Below are 25018 nucleotides of genomic sequence, written 5' to 3' on the forward strand. Positions count from 1 at the left end.
TGACACCAGAGTAATCTGTCAGGCATCTTAAAACATACTTTTCCGGTATTGATGAAGGGGGATGGAAGTGGAGACATTCCACTGTCTGCTCTACATTTCAATTTTTCTTCGACCATTTAAAATCATTTTATGAATTCGAGATAGCTAATCAAAAGTCTGTCTGCTGTCTATAACTGAAACCCAAAGTGCCTCAGTTTCCACACCGTACACTGTGATGGTCAGTTTTCTAAGACTCTTCCCAACTGAGACTTGGTAAACAACGTGCTTATTCTTTCTTTTCTGCTGATTTTAGAGCTTCAGACCATAGACATTACTATATTAGGGACTTGGAAACCATCAGACAAATTAAGGAGTCTCTGCTCTTTGTACTTCTGCACATCTTTTATATATGGATCGTGCTAACCATAGCAAGTGTGCCATGGCTTTAAAGATGTCAAAGGAAAGAGCACAGACTGAAATCCATTATCCTGGATTCTAGGTCTAGTTCTACCACTTACTATATGAAGATCACTTAGACTTCCAGTGCCCACAGTTTCTTCATCTGGTAAATCTAGGTAATAATGTCTGCTTCTCAGAGTCATTGTGGAGATCAACTTATGTAATGTACATGAAAGGGCTTTACAAACTGATTTGTGCTATGCAAATTTATGGCAGAATTATTCTCATTCAGATGGAGTCACATGGCTAACAAGATGTGAAGACAGGTCACCTATCTGATTCTGGAGGAGGGTGATAAATGCAAAAGTGTTTTCACAGTTTAATGTTTTCATAGCCTAATGAGAACAAGGCAGTAGAACAGAAGAATTGCATGGGGGGAAGGGCAAGTTTAAGTTCCATCTGCCCAGGCTGGAAGACTGGTGGGAAGGGAAGAATCTCTGAAAAGATGAGAGGTTACAAAGTAGAAAGGGGTGACCTGGGAACAGGGTGTTTTAAAAAGAGTGGCAGGGCAGAGAATAAAGTCACAAGACTTGTTCACAAGAGGGTGCTGGGTTAAAGCCTGACCTTGAGCCACAAATCACGGAATCACAAGGCTGGAAGGAATCTTAAGAGGCCACCTCGTCCACACCCCCGCCATTCAGTAGGGCATTTCAACCATCCCAAACAGATGAGACTTTATCCCACTTTGAATGAAAAGCTCTGACACTAAATGAGCAGGTATTGACTGCTGTGGCTTCAACTGTTTACAACAGGCAGGGAAACAATTTCTGGAATTTCATTTGAACCTGAACTGAAACTGGGGAAGAACAATAAACAAGCTAGATTGTCCTTGGGGACAATAACTTCTGTAGCAGTTTAGGTACTGCTAAATTAACACTAACTACATAGCTACTCATAGAGAGAAAATATTACCAACAGAACTGGGTTAGAGGACAAACGGCCCACAGTGTCATGTGGGAAAGAATGTATTGTGATCATTCCTGGTATTTGTGGGGTCTTCTCTCCATGCAGGAGCCCTGGAGCAGGATACTAAGAAAAACAAAATTTGGTTTTTTTAAAGCAATATGGCCCAGCAAATTCCAGGACTGACACTGAAGACTTAAAAGAGTTCAATTCCTCTCCTAACACAAGACGATAAATCCTCACACAAATTAGAAACTGAAAAGGAAGTAAAAAGGGTCCTCATTTCCAATCGTGGGAATGCTACACAAGAACTCTGGCTTGGAAGGAGGAGGGGAGGACATTCCACACCTGCAGGCCTTCCCAGGAAAGAGGCCCAGGCCTGACCCTGAACCCATCCCCTCAAGGTTACACCGTGGGACTGTCAATATGGAAATGTTACATTATTCCCTTAGTGAATATATTATTTCCAGTGCGATCAACAGTAACCATAACCTGAAAGGAGGCAGCTGAGAATTTCCATGGAAGAAAGTGAAGGTTATTTTGGGATGTGCTCATAAACGGCCTAGCTACAGCCCATCTGGATGGACACACATGGGCATACATGCATAGACAGAAGTATCTCCGCATTTATAGTTGTGTACGTTGGAGCATCCTACTGTAGTTTAATAGATGCAGCACCAAGTGAGGGGCTTAGGAAAATAACATTACACTCCTGGATTCAGCACTCACTTACATGTGAACTGGGGCAAGTTAACTTGATTCTACCTCCTCATCACTAAAACTTTAGGTCAATTTAGCCAGGCATTCAGTGAATCCAGATGTTTGGCAGTGTACAGGAAACAACATCTGGATGATTAATGGAATTTTCAACTGAACTTACTGGATGTTTTGGCAGCATGCCTGCACAGCCTTTAATGGTTTTCTGCCTCAGTTTCCCTAGCTATAAAAAAGGGACAAACATTATCACGTACCTCGCAGGAGATAGTGAGGATGAAATAATATCCAAGGGTAACAGTGAGTTCCTGAAAAGCATGATTCTTTGACAGTACTATATCTTATACAATTCCAGGCTGGATATTTTTTCCAACATGAGCAGTTAGACTTCTAGGACATGAAAGCATTTTGAAATATAGTTCAGTGCTATACAAATACAACACATTATCATCATCAACATCATCGTCATCCTAACATTCTTCTTTATGACTTCCCTTAAAGTATCTCAATTTCAGATTGAATCATGGCCAAAATATGAACTTTATTGAGGGTCTGAAAGAAGATATGTTTTGGCCATGTAAAGCAACACAGATGAAAAAAAAAAATCAATGTGGGTGTTTGGAGCCCAACCAATTTAACAGCTCAATTGAAACAGGTAAAACTGGTCTATCAATGAGAATTAATTGGTTGCTCAACGGTATTTGTAAGGGAACCAAAAATGTTCACACATACATCCATGGCAAACGTAATTATAATGGTGACCTTTCCGACACTGACAATATACACCTCCCTACATATGAAGTGGCTTCAGCTTTTGTGGCTGGAAGTTAGTGTAAAGAGAAAGAAGGAAACAATATGGGAGAGAAAAGAGATGCATCAAAGGGATCTTTTTGATCCACCCAAAATTTGGGTGGCAGAATTAGACTGGCAAAAAGTATTGGAATACTGCTCCCTTTCAAACTCACTCAAGTCCTGCCTATAGAGAAAATCCTGAATGTAATAATCATCTTAACTGTGTCACGCACATGTAATTATATATTTGTGTATATATGTAAAAATGTATAATTATATATAAATTTTATATCATGGGATAATATAGATATAGATACACAGATATAATTTCTCATCCTCATAATAACCTTGTAAGGGACTGTTTTGATAACTCTAAGTACTCCAGATGAGAAAACTAAAGCTCAGAGAGGTTGAATGATTTGCCCAAGGTTATATATCTAGTAAGATCCACAGTTGAATTCAGATCCATCTGGATCCAAAGCCCATCTTCTTTTCATGATATTACATGGTCTCCCACAGCATTCATATCAAACATTCAAAGTCTTTACTAAAGGGGCTTGCTATAAATATTTTTAGTGACCATTGGATCATATGGTCTGATGCAGCTTTCCCTTTTTTTCACGGTGGGCATCCAGCCACAGGTCTTTCTCTGATATTTCTTAGGAAATCCTTCTTACACTAGCCTAGCCCACCTTAGGCCTAAGCAAACCACCCAAAACTGAGGACAGCATCACTGTCTTACAGGCTGCCTTTTATTTGTATTTAAGCACTTTCCATGCTTGTGCGTCTCCTCCAAGGAAGCTGTGAAAACAGAAGGTTAGACTTCTTTTGAATCCTCAAACTCCCTGGTACCTGGCTGAGCACACAGTAGGTGTTCCTTAACGTCTGTTGCCCAAAGAGATCTGTTGACAGTATTCTTCATTTAGAATTAGGGGCGCAGTAATGGACCCTGAGATTTTAGCCTCACCAGTGCTTGGGTCTAGCCCGTTGAGTGGAGTCACACAGACACATTTGGTCTGAGATAATCTGGAAATAATTCACACGAGAAATACCGCCATTGTCCCCAGGTAAAGCACACCAGCTCAGCAGTGAGTGGTTTACACTGTGCTCTGAACTCTTCGGAGGTGTGTTTTGAAATAATCATACTATATCTGACCAGGCTTTATAGAACTTAGTGAGGTTGTAGGTTCACCAAAAGAAGGATCTATTATGCAAATACTGCCACTATCCTGTTCTCAGAAGCAGTAACAACTATTTATTACTCAAAAGTGTAGTGACTACTTTCACATGCCATTTGCAGTGAAACACACCACTATTAGAAAGCCCTTCCAAACATTTTCTAAAAACCGCAAAAATTTCACTGCTAAACTTATATTAAAAAATGAAATCATGCCAGCGTTGTCATACAGAAACCTCTGTCCTCGCATAAGGATTTTAGTTTCATTAAGTTCTTTCTAGGCTACAAATAGAAGTCAGTGGTGCCAGTGCCTTCCCACCCATGGACCATGGGGTAGGAACACTGTCACTCTGGTATCCGGTGGCATTTTTGATGGCATTTAAAAAATTGTGGCCACAAAGCAATCACAAGCAGATGGTACAACTGACTTCTATTTGTGTCTTAGTTACTAAACTCCTTCTGAGAGGAAAAACTGTGTACAGGTTAAGGGAATCTGTGGGTGTCTTGGTGCATGGCAGTGAGTCAGAAGTTGGCAAGGGTGCAGTGAAGCTGGTCCTCTCGTATCTTGCTGGTGGCAGTGAAAGCTGGTACATCCCCATTGGAGAGTGGTTTGGAAACATGCATTAAAATGCTCATATCCTTTAACCCAATAACCCCAGTATTTTAAGAAAATGATCTAAGATCAGGAGACAGCGCTATGCAGGAGAGGTAGCTTTATTTATAATGGTAAAAATTTGAAGCAATCTGAATGCATAGCAAAAGCAGATTGATTAATTATAATTAATACTTAAAGGAATCTTTGCGGCCACAGAAAATGATTAATATGAAGATATATGGCAACATGAAAAAGTGTTTCCAATGTAGTGTTAATTTTAAGAACTAGAAATCACTTGTATACTTCCAATTATGTAAAAAGTCTGTGTGTGATTTTATGAACAAATATTAAAAAAGAACGTGTAAAAATGAAAACAAAATAGACTAGTTGGGTTGTGAGAAATGCTTTTCCTTCCGTTTTCTCTTATATTACAATATTTTCTTTATAATTTAAAAGTGGGGTGGATAACAAGGGTCAGAAGTCCTTTTTTAGCAGAGAGAATCTTTGAAGAAAATGAACAACGGCTGCCTCTCCAAAAGCCCAAAAATACAGTTTGAACACTGGACACCATCCATCCATCACTTTTTTGCCATTTCCATTTTTGTTGGATATACACATACCTGGTTAATGTGCTTCAGTTTGTCAATAATTTGACTGACCACTGGCTCAGGGCCCTTCATTTTCAGCTCATGGAGGTTGAACTGATTTTTCATTCCATTTCTTGCTGCCTTTTGGCTGTATCTGGGAAACATGAAGGTAAAGAAAAGGTTTGTCACAAGAGAGTTCCAAGCAAAGTGCAAGTTGACTGTATCTGGCACCAATGGTCAAGCTGACCGCAAGCTCTCTTCAGCCTTCCAACCCATGGGATGACTGCATGGTACAAAGGTAGACCGCTCCAGATAGAGTCTATCTGCAGTAGAGAACATTCAACAGTCAACAAGTATTCATTCAACATCCTTTTTTCCTAGGTGTTGCGGATACACCAATGAACAAGACAGACAAGGTCTCTGTCCTTATTGTGCCCTCAGTCTAGTGTACAGTCCAGAAGAGCATGCAGAGTGAGAAGAGCTGTGCTAAGGGAGCTGCTGGGTCTTGGCCAGGGAAGCACACAGGAAGGTCCTTAACTCTGAGTATGCTTTCTACTCATTTGAAGAAGAAAGACTCTTGCATGTTCTTTACCTCTTCCTTCTTCTCCACTTCTTCCTCCCATCATTTCCTGCAGGTCTGTGAGCTGGGTTGCTTTTCAGGATGCTTTCCTAAGCCATTTGCAGCATAAATTATGCCGGCCAGCTTCTGTCTGTGTTCTCCACGGGAAGACAGAACACCAGCTCAAGGGAAGGTTTTGACGTGCTGTCCCCGGATGAGCCATAGGCTTTTGCTTCAGGACTGAAGTTTCCAGGTATCTATGGACATCCTTACCAATGCGAGAATGGGGATATTTACAGTCCTGGGTAATTCTGCCTTTCAGTGTGGGGCTTTGGCAACTTCGACTGGGACAGTAATTCACTACTGAGGTGGTTTCTTTGCTGCCCCCATGGTTCCAGACCTCTACGCAGAGTTACTCCTCATCTTGCAAAACAAACAAACGCAAAACAGAAACAAGAAACAGATTTCATTTCTTCCTTTATCTTCCATCATGTAGAAAGACCAGAACACTGTTACCAAAGGGGGAAGAGGTTTTTGATCCCTTTTTTGCTTTTTTCTCATCCTGATAATGGAATATTTGCTTAAAGAAATGGAAAAATTTGCAGGTCTTTTGCCCCTACTTTATACATTTTTAAAAAAATTACAATAAAGCAGTCGAATTAAGGGTAAATTCATTTCTTTTACTAATATTTTTAATTACAAAAATAATAGTGCTCATTATAAACAATTCAAATGTACAGAAATAAACAAAGCACACAGCAAAAGTTCTTGTATCATCCTATCCTTCCATGAGAGAACCATGGTTAACAGTTTGATACATATTCTTCTGGGGGTTTTCACATGCATATACTAACATGTAGCTTTAATCAAAACTGGAATCATACTAGTCATATTGATTTGCAACTTATCACTTAATATATATCTTGGATATATTTCCACATCAGAACATAAATAACTGCCTTGTTCTTATTCCTCTGTATGGCTAGATCATAATTTATTTATCCAATCCCTTACTGATAAACAATTGAGATATTTCTAATATTTTGCTAATATAAACAATGCTGCAAAGAACATCCTTGCATACCAATCTTTGTACATTTACATTAATATCTATAAAGGACAAGTTTCTAGAATTTAATCAGTTTGTATTTCTAATCCCAAATTATGACATGCGATGAATCATTAATACTACTGTATTTTTGCACAGCATTTTACAAAGCAGTTCTGTATCACTCAGCTCATTTGAGCTTCTCAACCACAGTGTGAGGTGATAGGGCAGACCTCATTATCTCTTTATTACTGAAAATTTCACAACTTCAGAAGATATTGATCTGACTGTGTTAGATGCTCCCTTCCATAATACAATGCATCTGCCAATATTAAGGACAAGCTTTGATGCTACCACGCATGATAGCAGAGGAGGTCAGGAAATCAAGGTCTGACTTTTATAACTGAAAGTCATCTTCTGAGAAGAAAAATATTTTGTAGGAACGTTGAAGAGAACATCTGATTGCATTTCTTCTAAAATGATAGCCTAACACATTCAGCTTACCTAACTTTAAAAGTTAGTGAATACACAGATCACCAACCATCAAATACCAATTGCCTTTGGGGGCTGTATTAAAGAAACGTAAAGCAACATTCTTTGCTTATATATCTGGTGTGAATCGGCTCCCCACTAGCCTCCTTTTTTTGTGTCCATATATAATGCTGTCTGTTTAAATATAATCTCCCTCTTGATGATACTGCCAACTGCATCTCCTTCTTCTTTACATCTACTGATACCTGAAGCAGAGACCCAAGTCACAGGGAAAGACGTAAGGCTCATTATAAATCTTCTGAAATGAACTTCAGGAATGTGTCCCTAGAGACATTTCGCTGGGCTTGTTCCTATCGAAGCCTGCCGGCCACTTTTATGCTCACTCCTACAAAACAAACCTCTTCCTGAAGTTTATTATCCTCATTGGAATACTGTAAAGACATCTGCCAACTTAGTGATTTTGCCCTGTACTCCCTCTTCCAAATCATTTATAAATATTAAGTCAAATTAGTCCCATAGCTGATCCCTTGAGGCTCTACTGTCTATTTTCTGCCATTCAAAAAAATGCCCCTTTAGCTCTATTTTTTTTGTTTCTTACCTCCAAGCCATGCACTTGGTGGTAAGGAGCCAGCACTAAACACTGCTCCCCAATCCCATGGTGACTCAATTTTTTAAAAACAGCTTTGAGTTTAAAAGCTTGCCAAACTTTTTGAAAGTCGAAATAGCATCCACTGTTCTGCTCTATCCATGTGCTATTTAAATCCTCAAAAGACTCTAGTAAATTAAGCATGGTCTCTGGTTACAGAAGTGTTGGGAAGAGCTGGCCTATGGCTTAGCTCTAACACTTTATTTTATTTACTCCACGAAGCAGTAACCAAAAGTACTGGTTCGATTGATGTCTACAGCTGCTAAAATTTAGTGGCACTATTTTAAAACTATTCAAAAACTCTCATCTTGCCCTATCCCTTTAGGTGTCTCAATATCTCTCCCCCATCCCCAATATCATATTCTGTTTCTTACCTCTCTACTCTTTCTCCTTAGCCAGACAAAATGTAGAACAGAATCTTAAAAGCCATGAGTGTTAAAATGGAATACTATGCAGACATTAAAAGAACAAGTAGATCTATATGTGTTGATATAGAACCAAATCCAAGATACACTGTAACAAATACAAGTACTGGTTAAGAATGTACAGTGTGATTCTATTTGCGGTAAAAATGGGTCTGCATACGCATTACTCTCATACACTTTATATGTGTTCAAATATACACAGAAAATTTTTAGATGGATCCATAAAAGAATGGTAAAAGTGGTTACTTCCAGAGAGTAAGATTTTGGAGGAAGTTTGACTTTTTTTTTCTTTTATGTCCTTCTATGTCTTTTACACTTTAAAATCTTTAAAATAATTTAATTTTTAATGAGCGAAATTTTATATAGTAGTTATTTTTAAGGCAAAAGAAAACAAAGTGAAACAACCACAGCAAGAACAAAAAACATCTAGAGACTGTCATACAGAGTGAAGTAAGTCGGAAAGAGAAAAACAAATATCGTATATTAACGCATATATGTGGAACCTAGAAAAATGGTACAGATCAACCGGTTTGCAGGGCAGAAATAGAGACACAGATGTAGAGAACAAACGTATGGACACCAAGGGGGGAAAGTGGCGGGGGGGGTGTGGTGGTGGTATGATGAATTGGGCGACTGCGATTGACGTGTATACACTGATGTGTATAAAATTGATGACTAATAAGAACCTGCTGTATAAAAAAATAAATAAAATTCAAAAATTCAAAAAAAAAAAAGAACAAAAAACAAACAAAAGGAAAATAAAAAGTGGGCCTAACTCCTATGCGTAGCTCAGGGTCTCTGGGAAATCTTTCTTGTTAATAAGAGTTACGTTGGCCCTCACTAGAGCCCTGGTTTAAAGGTGATTTCTTATGAGAACACATATTTGGGCCAATATAACAATGTCACCCTGGAATTCCTTCACACCTCAGATGGTAATCATCAGGTCACAGATTCTACTTCGTTAGGTTAAATACAGCCTATATGTTTTCTACTCTTCAATGAGGTAACGCTAACCTGTCTATTTCAAAAGGACAGTCGATATATTAGCGAGGATGTGACTAAGAATGTGCATCAAAACAGAGGCAAAAAAAAGCCATTCAAGTTCTTACCCACCTTCCCGGCAGACGCCTAAAGTCCTCTCCTGATGGGACTTGAGGGCCTCCTAGAACCACTCCGATTCGTTCTGAACTGCTGCCCTTGCACCCAAATGTATTGTGGGTACCATGCTGGGTTGCTCGTGCTCCTTTTACGTACATTCATTTGCCAGCCCGCATAGTCTGTGAGCTCTTTGAAGGCAGACGCTTGGTTAGTTCTCTTTTGTACCACCTAAAGCACCTCCTGGTGTTGTAATAACACAAGCTGTCAGTACTGAGTGCTTTCTCTGTGCCAGACACTGTTCCAAGCACCGAGGAAAAAGAAACCCCTGCATCACCACACCTAATCCTCCTAACAACCCGATGAGATAGAGACGGTATTATTATCAGTCCTTCTTGCAGATGAGAACGCTGAGGCACAAAGTGAAGCCACTTGCCCAAGGTCACACAGCTAGTCAATAGCAAAGCTGGAGTTTGAACCTTTGAGTCCATGTCCAGCTGCCTCTGTTCTTAACCACTCCGCTGCTATTGCTTCCTGAGAGATAATGCATGCTGACTAAATATTTGACGTTTCCACACCACACTGCCCCATTGTATGAGACAATTAGCCAGCTACTGGTAATGGTCTACAAGCCTTGCAACAGTGCCTGCAACAACTGCTGTCTTTATCTACTCAGCAGATTCCTGGGCTTGCCCTTTAAAAGCCCTTGGGGAGAGCCCTGTGTATGGAGTTTCTTCTCCCAAACAGATATCCAACAGCATCACTATTCAGTGAAATATTTGCATTCTTGAAAGATAAGGTATTGAAGTTAGAGAAATAAGTAATACACCACCACCACCGCCGCGGCACTAGACGAACACCAAAGGTGATCTGAAATCTCTAAGGACAATAGGCAAATGAATGCTGGAGAATGTCTCCCTGCCTTGCAGCAATGCAACATATGTGATGTAACCCCAGGGAATTTTAGGTAACATGCACGCTCCGAGCTTCAAGGCCAGAGGGACTCAGTTAGGGGTGTCTCTGTAGAGTTGCATTAATGAATTAATTAATTCAACATTTCATTTCCACTCACTCCCTCTGTGCCACTGGTGTACAATGGTTCATGACAGGCTTCGAATGAGGGTGAGCCACTGCAGCCGCAATTCTCCTCATCCAGACTGCCTGGAGTGTCAGGTATGGGGACACTGACGGCCATGCGGGATTTTAAGGATGGGTTATCTACTTAGTAACGCTCATCTCTAATTAGATTAATTGTCCTCTCTCCAGAACACTGCTTTTTCCTAAAGCTTTGACACGGTTCTGGCAATGAATACTGGCCAGTGGAGGAGGAAAAGTAGAGAGAAGTTCCTACCTCCTAAATCGATACTTTTCTTAAGTGGACATGTTACGTGTGATGTCAGAAGTGTCACCTTTAAGCACTACTTGTGGTGTCTCCCTCCCCCACCCAGTGTGGTATCTGCTTAGCACGAAAATGACCTCCTTAATACCAAGCAAACCTGATTTGTGAAGTGAAAGGGGGACATGCCTCTGTTCAGGCAGATTGGTCAGGGATGGGGGAGAAGGAAGAGGAAAACCTGTGCAAAAGCTGTAAAGAGAAAAGGAACCTAATTAAAACAGGACATCTGGGCGTGCTGGTCTTGGGACAGTTGAAGCAAAGAGAGCACTTGTAGAAGAGGAATAGAGTCAAACATGTGTAAAATGGGCAATCTTTTCTTCCTGTCTCTGTACTGGCTGAGGCAGCACGGGTGTAGTGGATTCAAATATAGAACACTGAAAATGGAAGCACACTTAAGAGTGCATCTTGTCCAATCCACTCATCGTGTAGATGAAGAAACTGAGACCCTGAGAGGGACTTTCCCAAGTAGTTAGTACTTAGTATCATAACTCCCACCTTTAGAATAAATGCCTTCTTTAAAAGGTTCCTTAAATGCATGTTGCTGCTTTTGGAGAGAGAAGTTGCTAGAAAATTCACTTTCCTTCTTCTCCTAGGCATTAGACTGGTGGCAAGTATTTGAAAGCAAGTCTTAGAAAAACCAACTGGTCCCCCTCCCCCCACCAATTATTTAATTTCACGTTGCTGCCGGGGTTATAGATGACCTACAAATAAGTTACAGCTCTCACATTCTCAGAGCGCCATCTTATGGAGAGACTGCAGTATTGCAAGTAGCCCTTTACCCAAACTCAGTGATTTATCAGACTGTTTCCTTGGAAAGTACTCTGGCTGCAACAATCACTGTGAAAAAATGGGATAATTTAAAGAGTGTAAATAGCTTTTTTTTTTCACACACACACACTGTATTTTATTTTTACAAGAGATAAACAGACTGACACCAAGCATTGTACATGGATGACCACAACAAAAGCAACAATGATTGCAATTACCAAACATGAAACACACTCATACTATGTCATAATATTGACATTCAGTCCAGTAATCCTCCACTGTAACAGCTCCTTTACTTTGCAGTGAAAATTGATTTGTATATTCTTTGCCTCTGAGTCCTTGTGGGATTTTTTTTTTAATTCAAACAGAAAGTCACAAAAATTATACTCATCCTCATCAGTTCAAGAGTGTAAATAGCTTTAAAAACAAACTAGAGGGACTTCCCTGGTGGCGCAGTGGTTGGGAATCCGCCTGCCAATGCAGCAGACACGGGTTCGAGCCCTGGTTCGGGAAGATCCCACATGCCGTGGAACAGCTAAGCCCGTGTGCCACAACTACTGGGCCTGCGCTCCAGAGCCCGCGAGCCACAACTACTGAGCCCACGCGCCACAACTACTGAAGCCCGCGCACCTAGAGCCCGAGCTCCGCAACAAGAGAAGCCACCGCAATGAGAAGTCCACACACTGCAAAAAAGAGTAGCCCCTGCTCACTGCAACTAGAGAAAGCCCATGCGCAGCAACGAAGAAGACTCAACACAGCCGAAAATAAATGAATGAATGAATGAATGAATAAAAAAACTAGAACACAGGGTAGAAAACCCTTCTTATTAATAGGCCTAAGAAAATGTTCTTTTTCTATCCAAGATGCAGTCTTAATTTACATAAATGAACAGAAAAATAAAGGTGGAAAGAGCTGAGTTTTGTAAATATGCTTAATAAAGAAAGCAACAATTTGCTTCTCATTTATTTATGCACATATTTAAGGAAAAATGTTTTTCACAATTGTTGGTACAGCAGTACCACTTCAGAGCAAATTTCAGCCAGGAGAGTGCTAGAAACAGATATGACCATCATACTCCAAGAAGTACTTCTATTCTCAAACAATAGCCTTTCAGAAATTACAAATAGATTTCAACAGAAAGGAAGCAAAAGGTAGAGAAGAAATCCGGGAGCTGTAAACCCATTTACACCTCATTTAGTGGACATTACCTGCATAAGGGAATAACTGTATTAGAATCTGTTTTCAGCCTATTTTCAAACCTCACTGTGAGGAGAGACTAAAAGATTGGTCTTGGAGTATAATCAAGAAGTCATTTAAACCTAGAGGAGCGAAGAATATTTTCCAGATGGCGAGGAAAGCTTGAGCAGTTGATGTCACCCACCACAGGGAGAAGAGTCAGTGGCTGTGAGGAGCAGCCTCCTGCAGAGATGGGGAGATGGAGAGAAAACGCCTGAGAAGGGAGCCCCTGAATGTCTGTCTGAAGAGGCAGACTCTGCAGAGGAGCCCGGAGGTGAGGAGAGAGAAAAGTAAATAAGGAAGCAAAAGTGATTCTTGCGAGAACTGCGGGATAGGCAGAGCCTGATGTGTGGGAACGCTGGTGAGAACTGCTTCCTGGGCTTTGAGCCCTGACCACAAGCGGCCAGGATACTAAGCCAGGGCAAGCAGGGCTGGTGAAGGGTTCTCTGAGGGGTGTCCTTGAGGGGAACATACCAAGGAGGAAAGGAATTTGATCCAGTGTAAGGCTTATAAAAACAGCAAAAAATATGTAAGTCAAAGCTCAATAATTGGGGGTGGAAATGTAACAGAGCAGGGTGTGTGATGGGGATTTATTATTAAATCACCCCAAACTCATTTACCGAGTCCTTCTAGCCCAGAGAAGTAGCCCGGAAAACCAGATGTTTTCTTGTCCCACTGGAGTTAAATGAAAAGGAAATGATCTTTACCTGTTTTGAAGTTAGTTTTGTTTTTTTTTTTAAGTTAAATTTTAACTCAAAAATATTTGAGTTGGAAAGGACCCCCGAAATCATTTCGTTCAATGCACTCCTCTTACAGATGGGCAAACTGAGCCCCAGAGAGACCAAGCAGTAGCCGTGCAAATTATTATTGGCAGCGCTGCTGGTGGAACGTGACTGAAGCTGTAACTTCCCCCAAATAGAAGAGCCAAGAAGAAGGGGTCAAAGAACAGGTCACACACCTCAACACATGACAACATTGTATGAAAGTAACTGATTTTCAAAATAATGATCAATAATTATTTTTAAGAGGTAAAATTTAGTCTGGCCTACATAGTTTACTGAGACAGCAAAGAGAATACGTTTTAGAAAGGCTGAGTCATGTGGTGGAATGAGCACTGGCCTTGGAGTCAAGGCATAGGTTCAAAAGCTGGTACTGTGTCACTTCTGACAAGTAACTAAACCCTGCTGAACTCGAGCTTCCCTATCTGTGAAATGGGGATAATGCCACCTGCATTTGTTTTGAGGATCAGTTGATATAATGAATGTTAGTAAATTGAGATAACATAGGTGAAGTGTTTACAAGAGGGCTCAGCACATCTATGAGAGGGCTGGTATTATTATGTGAAAGCACCCAACACACAATAGGTGTTCAATAAATGCTATTTGGAAGAGGATTTCCTGAGGGAGGATGAATAAACCTTGCAATGAATAGTTAGGGGAAGCTTTAAATCTGCTCATCCCCGCACTGAGAGGACTTAAGAAAGTGTGAGCAGCTAGCACTGAGCAGAGATGGCCTCACAAAGCTTCCAGGGGACGGGGCATCTGAGGCGGAGAACTTGCCGGTTAGGACTTCGAATGGTTCAGAATTAATTTTAGTCCATTGAAGAAGAGATCGTTTACCTGTGGCCCGGGGCAGATAGACAAGTTTCCCAAGTGATCAACTTTGGGTGTCAGAAGCCTTTTCACTCTCTCCTCCCGCCACATTTCATATTCCTCCTCTCTGTGACAGAAAAGTCACTTTTTCAAATCTTTCTCTTTGGAACACTGCTTTGTTTGTCCTGGGTCCCTGCGGGGTCTCCAACAAACATCTATTCTTTAATGCAGGGATCTTCAAAATGAAGAATAGGACTCTCGAAAAGTCCACTTGCAATCACACTTCACTGACCCAAGACCAGTTTGAGGGAGAGGCAAAGTCTGAGTTAGGGAAGAGTGTGACTTGTGAACCTTTTTCTTGCGTTGTGTTTCACAAAGGAAAGCCTCCTAAATGTTGCGTTGGATGTCCTGCTGAACTTTATTTAATGAACCGCCAAAGATTATGAGCAAAGGATAAACTGTTTTCACATGAATGGGTACTGCTGAAATACTTTAAAAGAAAGCTCAACATTCCTGCCACTATTTTGCTGTCAGCTTCTCCTGTCTTAGCCACAGTCATTTACACGCGCTGAAACCTTCAATGTGCAGGATTAGGCCTCCCGAGATCCTGAGCCAATGGTGACAAAGGCAGGAAGGTGATAGCTTAGCTGCCTGGCCCATCAGGCCCCAGTCTCTGGAATTAGTCTTGCTTCTCGGAGCCAGTATTTCATGCTTTTGGAGTGATTCTCAGATGTTCAGGCATGTCTTCCTTCTGCCCGCTCTATTTTCCCAGGCCATACGGCCTGAATTCCACCTTGGTTTCCTTGTTTGTATTCACCCCCGAGTCAGTCCTCTGCTTTATCCAGTGCCCGACACACAGTAGGCAGTCAATAAGCATCTGCTGAACTGAACTGAACTGAGACTGAAGACCTCACCCGAAGCTCACCTTCGGTGGTGGAGACTCTGACCTATTCGGCCCAGCTCTTGTCAGTCTGTTCCCCTGGGGTCTTCCCCCCAAATCTGCAGCCAGTGACTGAGGACCTGCCTTACGCTGGACTTTTGTCTGGGCCCTGCCAGGAAAACCTGCCCCTGTGTCCCACCTGCTAGATTGTGCCACTGTTGTGAAAACAAATCTTCTAACCCATCTGTTATATTTGCTATGGTCAAGGCAATAACTTCGAGAGGGTTTCAAATCTGATGGTGAAATTTCTAGGTTCTCAGTTTTTGGGGTCAGAGAAAGGATTTGCTGTCTTCCATCGGTATAGCATGCAAACACCCTTTATCCCACACTTACCTATTAAGCACCTACATAGCCCTGTGCTCGGCCACAGGACCCTGACAGTTGGAGGTACTGAATTTTCCAGTGTTCTAGCTCGCTATCTCCAGTTTGTATTTCATGGACCAGATCCTGGTTTTGGCTTTGGCAAATCCGGTCCTCAGAAAATGAAATCTTCAACTAGTGACTGTGTTGGATTCCCCTGCAAACTTGTGATTGACAGCATGCAGCTCTACCACTTCCTGAGCCGAGGACACACACAGCAGCCTACATCACATCATGACACCCAGAGAGCTGGCATAGCGCGCCATTGTGGCTGATGGGAGGGAGAAGGAACTAGCAAGAATAAGGTGTTAGACTTGCCCAAGGACGCTGAAAGGTCTGGTCTGAAGAAAGTGGAGCTGCCGCTTCTGCTGCCTTCTCTTAAAATCAGCCTCAGAGCCCCAGAATCTAGGCTGCAGTCAGAGCCCTGGGCAGCAGAAGGAAACACACTCAGCAGGTGTTTGCCTGCTGGAAGACAGTGGCCACGGTGGGCATGGCCAGAGGAACTAGAACAGAGCCACGAGCACAGGGGACAGAGCCTACCACACTGCCAAGGTCTGACTAGCAGAATAGCTCTGCCCTTGGCAGGTCCAAGCCTGGCACTGCCGCTCTCTAGTTGCCAGCAATAAAACTAAAGAATAACGGAGGGAAGGAAAGGTGAACTGAAGTGTAAACCACCCCCATTCCAACCGCCCCAGTAGCTGCAGGTGCCTTTAGCTCCTTGACTCTTTGCACCTGCTCTCCTGCCGGAACAAGTGGCCTATTGTGTGAGGCTGTACACAGGGAGGTGCTAAGCAAACAAAAGTGACTCTCCTGATCGTAAAATAGATGGGATTCCAGGAAAACTTTACCAAGCCAAATAAAAGTGATTGTAAAGCACTTGGTGAAACATAAACTGCTACATACATAAATACTTAATAAAAGCTCACAGCAATGCACACAAGGACAACTAGGTCAAAAATTACCCTAGCTCTCTAGCCTGGAGGGTCTCGGAAAAGAGAGAATGTTCTCCCTCCCTCAGGTTTTCTCAGCCCCTTTGTATCCCCCTCTGCTCTTACCTGCCCTTCAGCCCTCGGCACTCCTCTAGATGTATCTCTCCCCTCAATGATATATCTCTGTGGTTAGAGGGCTTCTAATTTTCATTCTGGGTGGTTCGTGTCAAATATTATTAGGAGCAACAGACACTGAATTCCCTTTCTTTTGCTCAGAAGCTCCACTGGGGTCGTGAGGTGCTATGGGGGAAGACAATTTCTTTAAGGTTTAATTATGTGAATTTCACACCAAACTCTCCAATATCAGAAACTGAGACCTCTGACAACATCTCAAACAGCCAACCTACCTGCTCCCCTGTAGCCCCAAAGATACCTGGAGGATCTCTTCTAATGAGAATGATTACACCCCGGGGCTTCTTTTGAATCGCTTTCACTTTGGTCTGTTTGGGAAGCCATCAGGGAAAGAACTGGAAATTCAAAGTCACTAAGGCGGCTTTATGGCATCCCTCCTCCTCTCAGACTCTTCCCCCCCTCAAATATCCTTGCCATAGGATCTCATGGCCTGTTAGAGCTCGAAAGAGCTTTAGAGGTCATCCTGTCTAACTCCTTCATTTTATAAATAAAATGCTGAAGGGCTGTGACTTGCCCAAGGTCACACAAACCAGCTCGTGGTAGAGTCAAGACCCAGGCTGGACTTCCAGTCTAGGGCTAAAGGGTCTCTACTTGCATGGGTTCCACAGCTCCATAGGGGATACATAGGCAATGGCTTCATCATAAGAGATACCGTGTAGAGGAGATGGAATGGAGGTCATCGGCTCTTTCTCCCAGGAGATGCCGCCTTCCGGCCCTGAGAAAATCTGAGAGCACAGAAGCATAGTGCAAGAGGCAGGAAAGGTACTGCAACTTTACTGGGTCTGGACTGGGGAGAGACCAAGGAAAGGGTAGGATTTAGCAGCACAGGCCAGGGAAAGCCAGACAGGACACCCATCCCAGTTCTGCTGGACTAGAGAGGAGAGCAAGCTTAGATCAGGGTTTCCATCAAGAACAGGAAGAAGGTAGGAGGGTTTTGAACCCACGAAGGAGAGAAGCCAAGCATCTGACAGGCAGTAGAGTGGGTAAGAGAGCACAGATTGCCTGACTTTGGATCCCATCTCTCTTACTAGTGCTGTGGCTTTTGTTGTTAACCTCACCAATAAATGGGGGTAATAATCGTGCCCAGATCAGAAGGCTGTGGTGAGAATTAACTTACTTAATGCACACATGGTAAGCACCATAGAAATGTTAGCTATTATCATCATTAAGCACCTTCACTGTTTCAGTCCTACTTTCTGAGCTATACCCCCTCTGCTCAGTCCTACTTTCTGAAGTTACACTGCACCCTCAGACAGGATTTGGAGGGGGCAAAGGGAAGAGAGAAGTTTTCAGAATGCCTCAGGCAAGAAAAGGTAAGAGAAGGTAAACAGAGAAGGCAGAAAAACCAACAGAGCTGCAAGTCCCCAGCTCTCCTTCATCCCTCCAAATGTAAACCTCCTACAACTGCACCTTTTCCCATATTTAGTAGCTCCTAAGGGCATAGGTGCCAGGAGGTGACCAACTGTCCCTCTTTGCCTGAGACTGAGAAATTTCCTGGGACTCGGGACTTTCTGTGCCCAAACTGGAAAGTCTTGGGCAAACTGGAACAAGCTGATCGCCATAGCGGCCAGAAGGTGTTTGCTGTTCAGAATTGCTATTTGTTATCACCAGAGTGCAGAGCACTACTGCTAAATGCCATCCACTGGGGTTTGGAAAAGCTGTGTTATCCAGAAGCCATGCGAAGAGGGTTTTAATAGGACTTTCTTCGTGTCTATGAAGGGGGAAAAAAGAGTTTCTTCAATAAATGGGTTTCACCAGGGGAACATTAGCCAGTTTGAGGATGATGGTTTTTAGCAGGACATTCACACAGCAATAGCCTCATTATCAATGATTCTTATTTGTTCACTTCGATTCTCTGATGCAGGCTGTCTTTCTCCAACTTCTATTCCCAGCACTGTGATTTATATGTGTTTGCAAGTAATAAAGCTGCGTTTATTGTAAAAGTCTGTCACTCAGACTTTTCATTAATTTAAACTGATGCTACAAATCCCTCAAAGTATTTCCTTATGCAGGGTCAATTGGTTTATTCAACACCATGGAATGACTTGTTTAAAAATAGAATTTGTGGGAATAGGTGAATTTGCTTAAGGAAAAAACTTTTTTTTTTTGAAAAAACATTTTTTTAAGTAACATTTCTGGAGAGATGCATAGAGAGAGATACTCGGGAAGCTGCTAAAAGCTCTGTGTTTATAAAGAGAGCCCAGTAATGCTGTGTTAATTAGCCAATATATAGTTCCATTTATTCGTGGTAGAACTTCCCTCCATATCTGATCTACTTTTCTACATTAACACCTAGTAAATGGAGGGCGCCTCACAATTTTCAAAGCTATTTCATATGTGTTTGCTTATTGGAGGCTCACAACACCCTACGAGGTTGCCGGGGGAGAAATTAATTTCACCATTTCATAGAAGGAGAAAACAAAACACAGAGGGTTTAAGTAAACCTGTCCAAAGGCTCACAGACATACCATGGGGAAGCTAGATCTGGTACTTAGGTTTGTTACCAACAAGTATGTTTGTTGCTTCATTTACTGAATTCAATAAAAATGTATGGAGAGTCTACTCTATGGCAGGTACAACTAAGCAATGAGGATATATAGCTAGAAGACACAGTACTTGTCTTCTAGTGGAAGTTTAGAGAAGGCGTGTAACCGGAGACGTGCCAGAGGGACACCTATGTGCTGAGGGTCTTAACCCAGACTAGGGCATGGGGCAGGAGGATTCAGGCTCCTCAGAAGAGATGCCATTGAGTCAAGGATAAGGAGGGGTGAGCCAGCACAGTACCTTTTTCTGGCCCCTTCTAGGATGGTCCTGGTCGTTAGCTTTTCAGCCTGAGTTCTTGTGTAGCGTAACCCCCTACACATCCCTCCAACTCAAGGCTGGTGTACCCTGACCTCGGGTGAGGCCAGCTCACTCTGGCTCTCGTTAAACGGGGACTCATCCCAGTTCTGAGCCTGAAGCTGTGCCCAGAAGTGAGAAAGGGGACAAAACGGGCCAGTGAATGGCTCAAACTAGGGTGCTTTAAGATCCATCTGACACGTGGATCACTAAAATATTTGGGGGCAAAAAGTAGGAAGCTCCTGTGCCACCGGAGTTACAAATGAAAATAAATTTTCCTTCACAGGGAAATGAAACTTCCTTACAGAGGCGACAAATCCAAGGATCAAAGCCAAACTCACGTAAAAAAGTAAAATTCATTGGCTTGAGAAATTGGGAAATCATGACCGATTTTAATGACCTCTCTCCTTTTCCACAAAGGTTAATCCAAGGGTGACAGAAAGGACTTCAGAGCATTGGACAACTAGACCCTTCCTGGTTTCTACTGTAAGTAAAATAGGAAGATTACCTGAGTCAATCACTGTTAAGAAGTTCTAGGAGGAACTGTTGAAACTGCCTTTGCTATAAAACAAGATTTTGAAGGTAGGAAGGCCAGTCCAGTACATACCCATAGATGCAAATAACTCTCGCTTGATCACCAGTGGACCCAAATGCCCACCATTTGTGCCAAGCAGGGCCAGGGATGAGGATTTTAATGTTTTTGCAGAAGGGAGAAGAAAAAAGATAAAAATGAGAGGGAGCAGGTAAAGCTGTTTCCCTGAAGAATTGAGAAATGGATCATTGAAGGGAGCTAAAGTCAGGCCTCAACTCTCTTCCAGTAAAGAACTGGAAGGACCATTTTTATAGGCTTATTTTATTGAATAACAGCAGTAATAGCTACACTCTCTTGAGGGCCTACTGTGTTCCAGGCACTATACTCTGTATTTCACAATCTTTCTGAATTCTCTCAACAATCCTTTAAAAGTGGAGATTATTAACTCCATTGTGCAGATGTGGAAACGGGCTCAGAGAAGACAAAGAACTAATACATACTGGAGCCGAAATCCAAACCCAGGCTTGCTGACCCCAAAGTTGTGAGCTGAAACACTCTACCCCATGGCTTTTTACCACTGCCATGTAACTTCGCAATTTGCCTCTGTGTGCTTTTTGTTAACTCCCAACTGCTTGACTTTATCAGTAAAAATCATCAGAGAAACTCAAGCAATATTTTGTATTTGCTTAAGTATAGGAAGAAAGGGCAAAAAGACTGGAGAGCTGAGTTTCTTTCAATGGAGTCCCCAGAAGCTTACCCTGGGGGAAGAACTGGGGCCAGTGGCAGTAAAGAAGTGGCACCTGCCGACCATTTCCTGCAGCCTGCAGGGGAGAAAAACGAAAACCACGACCACAAAAGTCCCAACAACAAGGCAGCCAGAGGGGTCTAAGAGCAGGGCCATCGGCAACAGGCTCCCAAGAAGGAGGCTTCCCTAACAGGCCTCTCCCTGTGCTTCAAACTCGGAGTCGCAAGAGTCCATTTTCTTGATACTCAGCGACTGACTACCAGAAATAACACTTCTGGGTCAGAGTACCTGGATGAAAATGTTTCAGGTGTGTTCCATCTGTGTCAGTCAAAGGTGTTCTGATGAAGTGACACTGCTATCACTCAAGGACTGACTGCCCCCTTCACCAGGAAAAGGCCAGGGCACTTGTGCCTTCCAGCAGCCTTGGTTTCAATCAATTCGCCACCTCCCTTACATGCTCTCCGAGGGGTGAATAAAAAGCAATGGCAGATTTCAAATTCGTAAACAAATATCAACCAGAATGTACACAGCCAAAACCGTGTCGGGTCCCATCGACGATTCTGACATTACTTAAAACACTTCTGGAATGCCTCTCTGGAAAGCCCACTTAAAGCCAGTTTAAGTGTCACAAGAAATAAAGAGTCCCATTATTATCCTCTTACCCCAAACGAATCCCAAATGGTATGAGCCTGCTTGAGCAGCCTCCCCATTCAACAGTTTGGTTCCAAAAGACGTATAGATATTTACCCCAAATCCAGTTTACCTTTACAGGAAGAATGGCCTACAGCTCTTCACCCTTGCTCTGGACCTTTGCCCATCCTGCTCAGCCACACTCTAATGATGTGATAACATCAACAGCTATCATTTATTCAGTGCCTACGGGCCAGCACACAGCTTCACAACAATCCTGCACAATAGGTACCATTATGCCCAGCTTACAAACAAGGTAACAGAACGTGATGCTAAATGACTTGCCAGAAGCACAGAGTCAGTGTGTAATCCAGGATGAAAATCTCCATCTGTATCGTTCTAATGACTGCGCTCACTCTTCCTGATAATGCACCGATCACCTGCTTCATGCATCCTAACCTCTCAGGGTCTTCTCCCTGTAATTGTCTGTACCACTGATGATCAACGGGCTGAACACCAGCAACTTGCAGACTGCGGGAACGGCCATATGCCCTCAAGGCTTTTCCTAAAGAAGATGTCAAAAGATATCTTGAAGACTGGCAGCCTCAGTGAAATCAGTCTGTGACCTAGCAAAGCGCCTACTCGGAAGGAGAAATAATACTTCAAGGACATAAAAGCCCTGATGTGTTAAATAATTTCTTAAAAGCAATTATAGGGCTTCCCTGGTGGCGCAGTGGTTGAGAATCTGTCTGCTAATGCAGGGGACACGGGTTCGAGCCCTGGTCTGGGAAGATCCCACATGCCGCGGAGCAACTGGGCCCGTGAGCCACAACTACTGAGCCTGCGCGTCTGGAGCCTGTGCTCCGCAACAAGAGAGGCCGCGATAGTGAGAGGCCCGCGCACCGCGATGAAGAGTGGCCCCCGCTTGCCACAACTAGAGAAAGCCCTTGCACAGAAACGAAGACCCAACACAGCCAAAAATAAATAAATTAATTAAAAATAAAATTTAATTTAAAAAAAAATCCCACAAGGACTCAGAGGCAAAGAATATACAAATCAATTTTCACTGCAAAGTAAAGGAGCTGTTACAGTGGAGGATTACTGGACTGAATGTCAATATTATGACATAGTATGAGTGTGTTTCATGTTTAGTAATTGCAATCATTGTTGCTTTTGTTGTGGTCATCCATGTACAATGCTTGGTGTCAGTCTATTTATCTCTTGTAAAAATAAAATACAGTGTGTGTGTGTGGATAAAAAAAAAAAAAGAAGGTGTGGGCTGGGAGAAGATAATGGACATTCATTGAGTAACTATTATGTGCCAAGTTACCATACATTCATGTTACATTTCATGTAATCTTATGGTTATGGTTAAATAAGATTAGCCACCTCATTTATAAACAAATGACATGCTTGTGCCACTAAAAAAAAAAAAAAAAAATAAGTGGGATAATTCTTTCAAATTTCAAAGTTTAAAAATTTACCTTTGCCTTTCAAAATGGTTTTCTCTCACAATATACTAATGCTTTTTCACCATAAAAAAAAAATAAAATAAAATTTAAAAAAAAGCAATTATAGTCCTTCACGGACCCGTCTCCTAAGCCTTCCCAGCAAAAATAGAAGAGCTCTGGTGCACAGAGCAGTGATAGTGAGAGGAGACAGGTCTTACTCCACCTTCAGAATCACATTTCAAAGAGGAAGCTGTGTGGTGATATTGATTTGTTGACGGTATGGATATGCTGGGACCTGCCTTGGAGGCCCCAAATGCTCTACGTATAATGAGATGATCCAACTGAGCACGGGTGGGGCTGGCGTAAGAACCAAGAGAACACAATCTGCTTCAAGAATAAGCCATCCAGCCTTCAACAGGTGGCTACAGACATCACTGTTGAGCCATGAGGGTGTCTCCTCCTGCTACTTCAGACCTGACAGTTGACAAGTGCAGCCCATCCTGAATGTGGCAGACCATATTATGCTGTCAGTCAGTAGGATAAGCTGGGTTTTTTTCACTCAATTCTGCAGGTAGAGCTGCTGTATGTGACACTGTAATCTTAAGGGATAAATGTCACTGTATTGCCACAGAGTGGGTTCTGAAAAATAGCTGTCACTAAAGACAACTTTTGACATAAATCTGTAACGGAAAATATGTCAGTCTAAGCCCTCAGAGGAATTATTACATGGGGGTGCACCCCAAATTTATCTGTCTTACCTACCAGGATTATAAAAAACCTCTAGCTGACACAAATATTTCACGCTACACCAAGTTAAGTCATTTTCTATGTAATCTATTTTTCCTTCAAAACTTTTCCATGAAAAATCTTGACTTACCTAAAGCAAGTTAGAATATGTAAGCTGCCACACTAGCTATACCTCAGTATTTTCATTCTAGGACATACAATCAAATCAGAAAAAAGTGAAGTGTCATGTTTCTGCTTCCAGGAAAACTGAATGAAATGAAATCCAAAAACGTCTGAAGGGGACCAAAAGCTGCGGAGGTAGACAGTGCTCCAAACAAAATAAAGTTACTTTCCCAGTCAAAATATATATATATATACCAAAGCCCTATTTGTCCGTCTCTCCCTCCTGCCAGCCTTTCATAAGCAGAGTTTCCTGCAGGATAGGGGGCAAAGGAAGAACTAGCAATGAGAAGAGCTGGGGTATTGAAGGCTGCACCACAGTTTCTAACCCTCCGACCATCACAACAGGGGCTGCTAAGAAGAGAGCTATAAGCCTTGGCTACAGCAGGAGTTTAGTCTGACTTGTGCCTAAACAAGTTCAGAAGTAAATGACTTTAGGACCTGACTCAGTACCATTCAATATTATTTCCATGATCCGATGTTTACTTTCTTTCCTGTGCCCACTTCCTCTTGGCTCTGTTTTTTTTTTTTTTTTTTTTTTTTTTTTAATGAGGATCTTGAATCAGATGCGTATGTTTGATTGATTGATTGATTGTGGCTGTGTTGGGTCTTCGTTTCTGTGCGAGGGCTTTCTCCAGTTGTGGCAAGCGGGGGCCACTCTTCATCGCGATGCGCGGGCCTCTCTCGTTGCGGAGCACAGGCTCCAGACGCGCAGGCTCAGCAGTTGTGGCTCACGGGCCCAGCCGCTCTGCGGCATGTGGGATCTTCCCAGGCCAGGGCTTGAACCCGTGTCCCCTGCATTAGCAGGCAGATTCTCAACCACTGCGCCACCAGGGAAGCCCTTGGCTCTGTTTTTTATTTTATATTTGCCTCCCCATTGGTGTTTTCATTGGCTATCCCATATGCAAAGTTCTATGTACACTGCCTTGAGCCTTTTGGAGAAAAGCTACAACGTAAACCTAAACTAACAAACAAAATTCAAATAATAAATAATAACCTATTTTAGCATGAGAACATGGGAGCTATGTATAG

At 42.4% G+C, this 25018-nt stretch overlaps 1 protein-coding gene across 1 annotated transcript in view; it reads right to left on the reverse strand.

Annotated features, from left to right (window-relative positions):
• Positions 1 to 25018, reverse strand: part of GPC3 (glypican 3) — a 430336-nt gene that overhangs the window by 109336 nt on the left and 295982 nt on the right. Inside the window, exon 6 of the mRNA XM_057538135.1 lies at positions 5240 to 5360. Coding sequence (XP_057394118.1) covers positions 5240 to 5360 — 121 coding nt within the window. The remainder of the gene's footprint in view (positions 1 to 5239; positions 5361 to 25018) is intronic.

This window comes from Balaenoptera acutorostrata, chromosome X, assembly GCF_949987535.1.
Source record: "Balaenoptera acutorostrata chromosome X, mBalAcu1.1, whole genome shotgun sequence".
Classification (NCBI taxonomy): Eukaryota; Metazoa; Chordata; class Mammalia; order Artiodactyla; family Balaenopteridae; genus Balaenoptera; species Balaenoptera acutorostrata.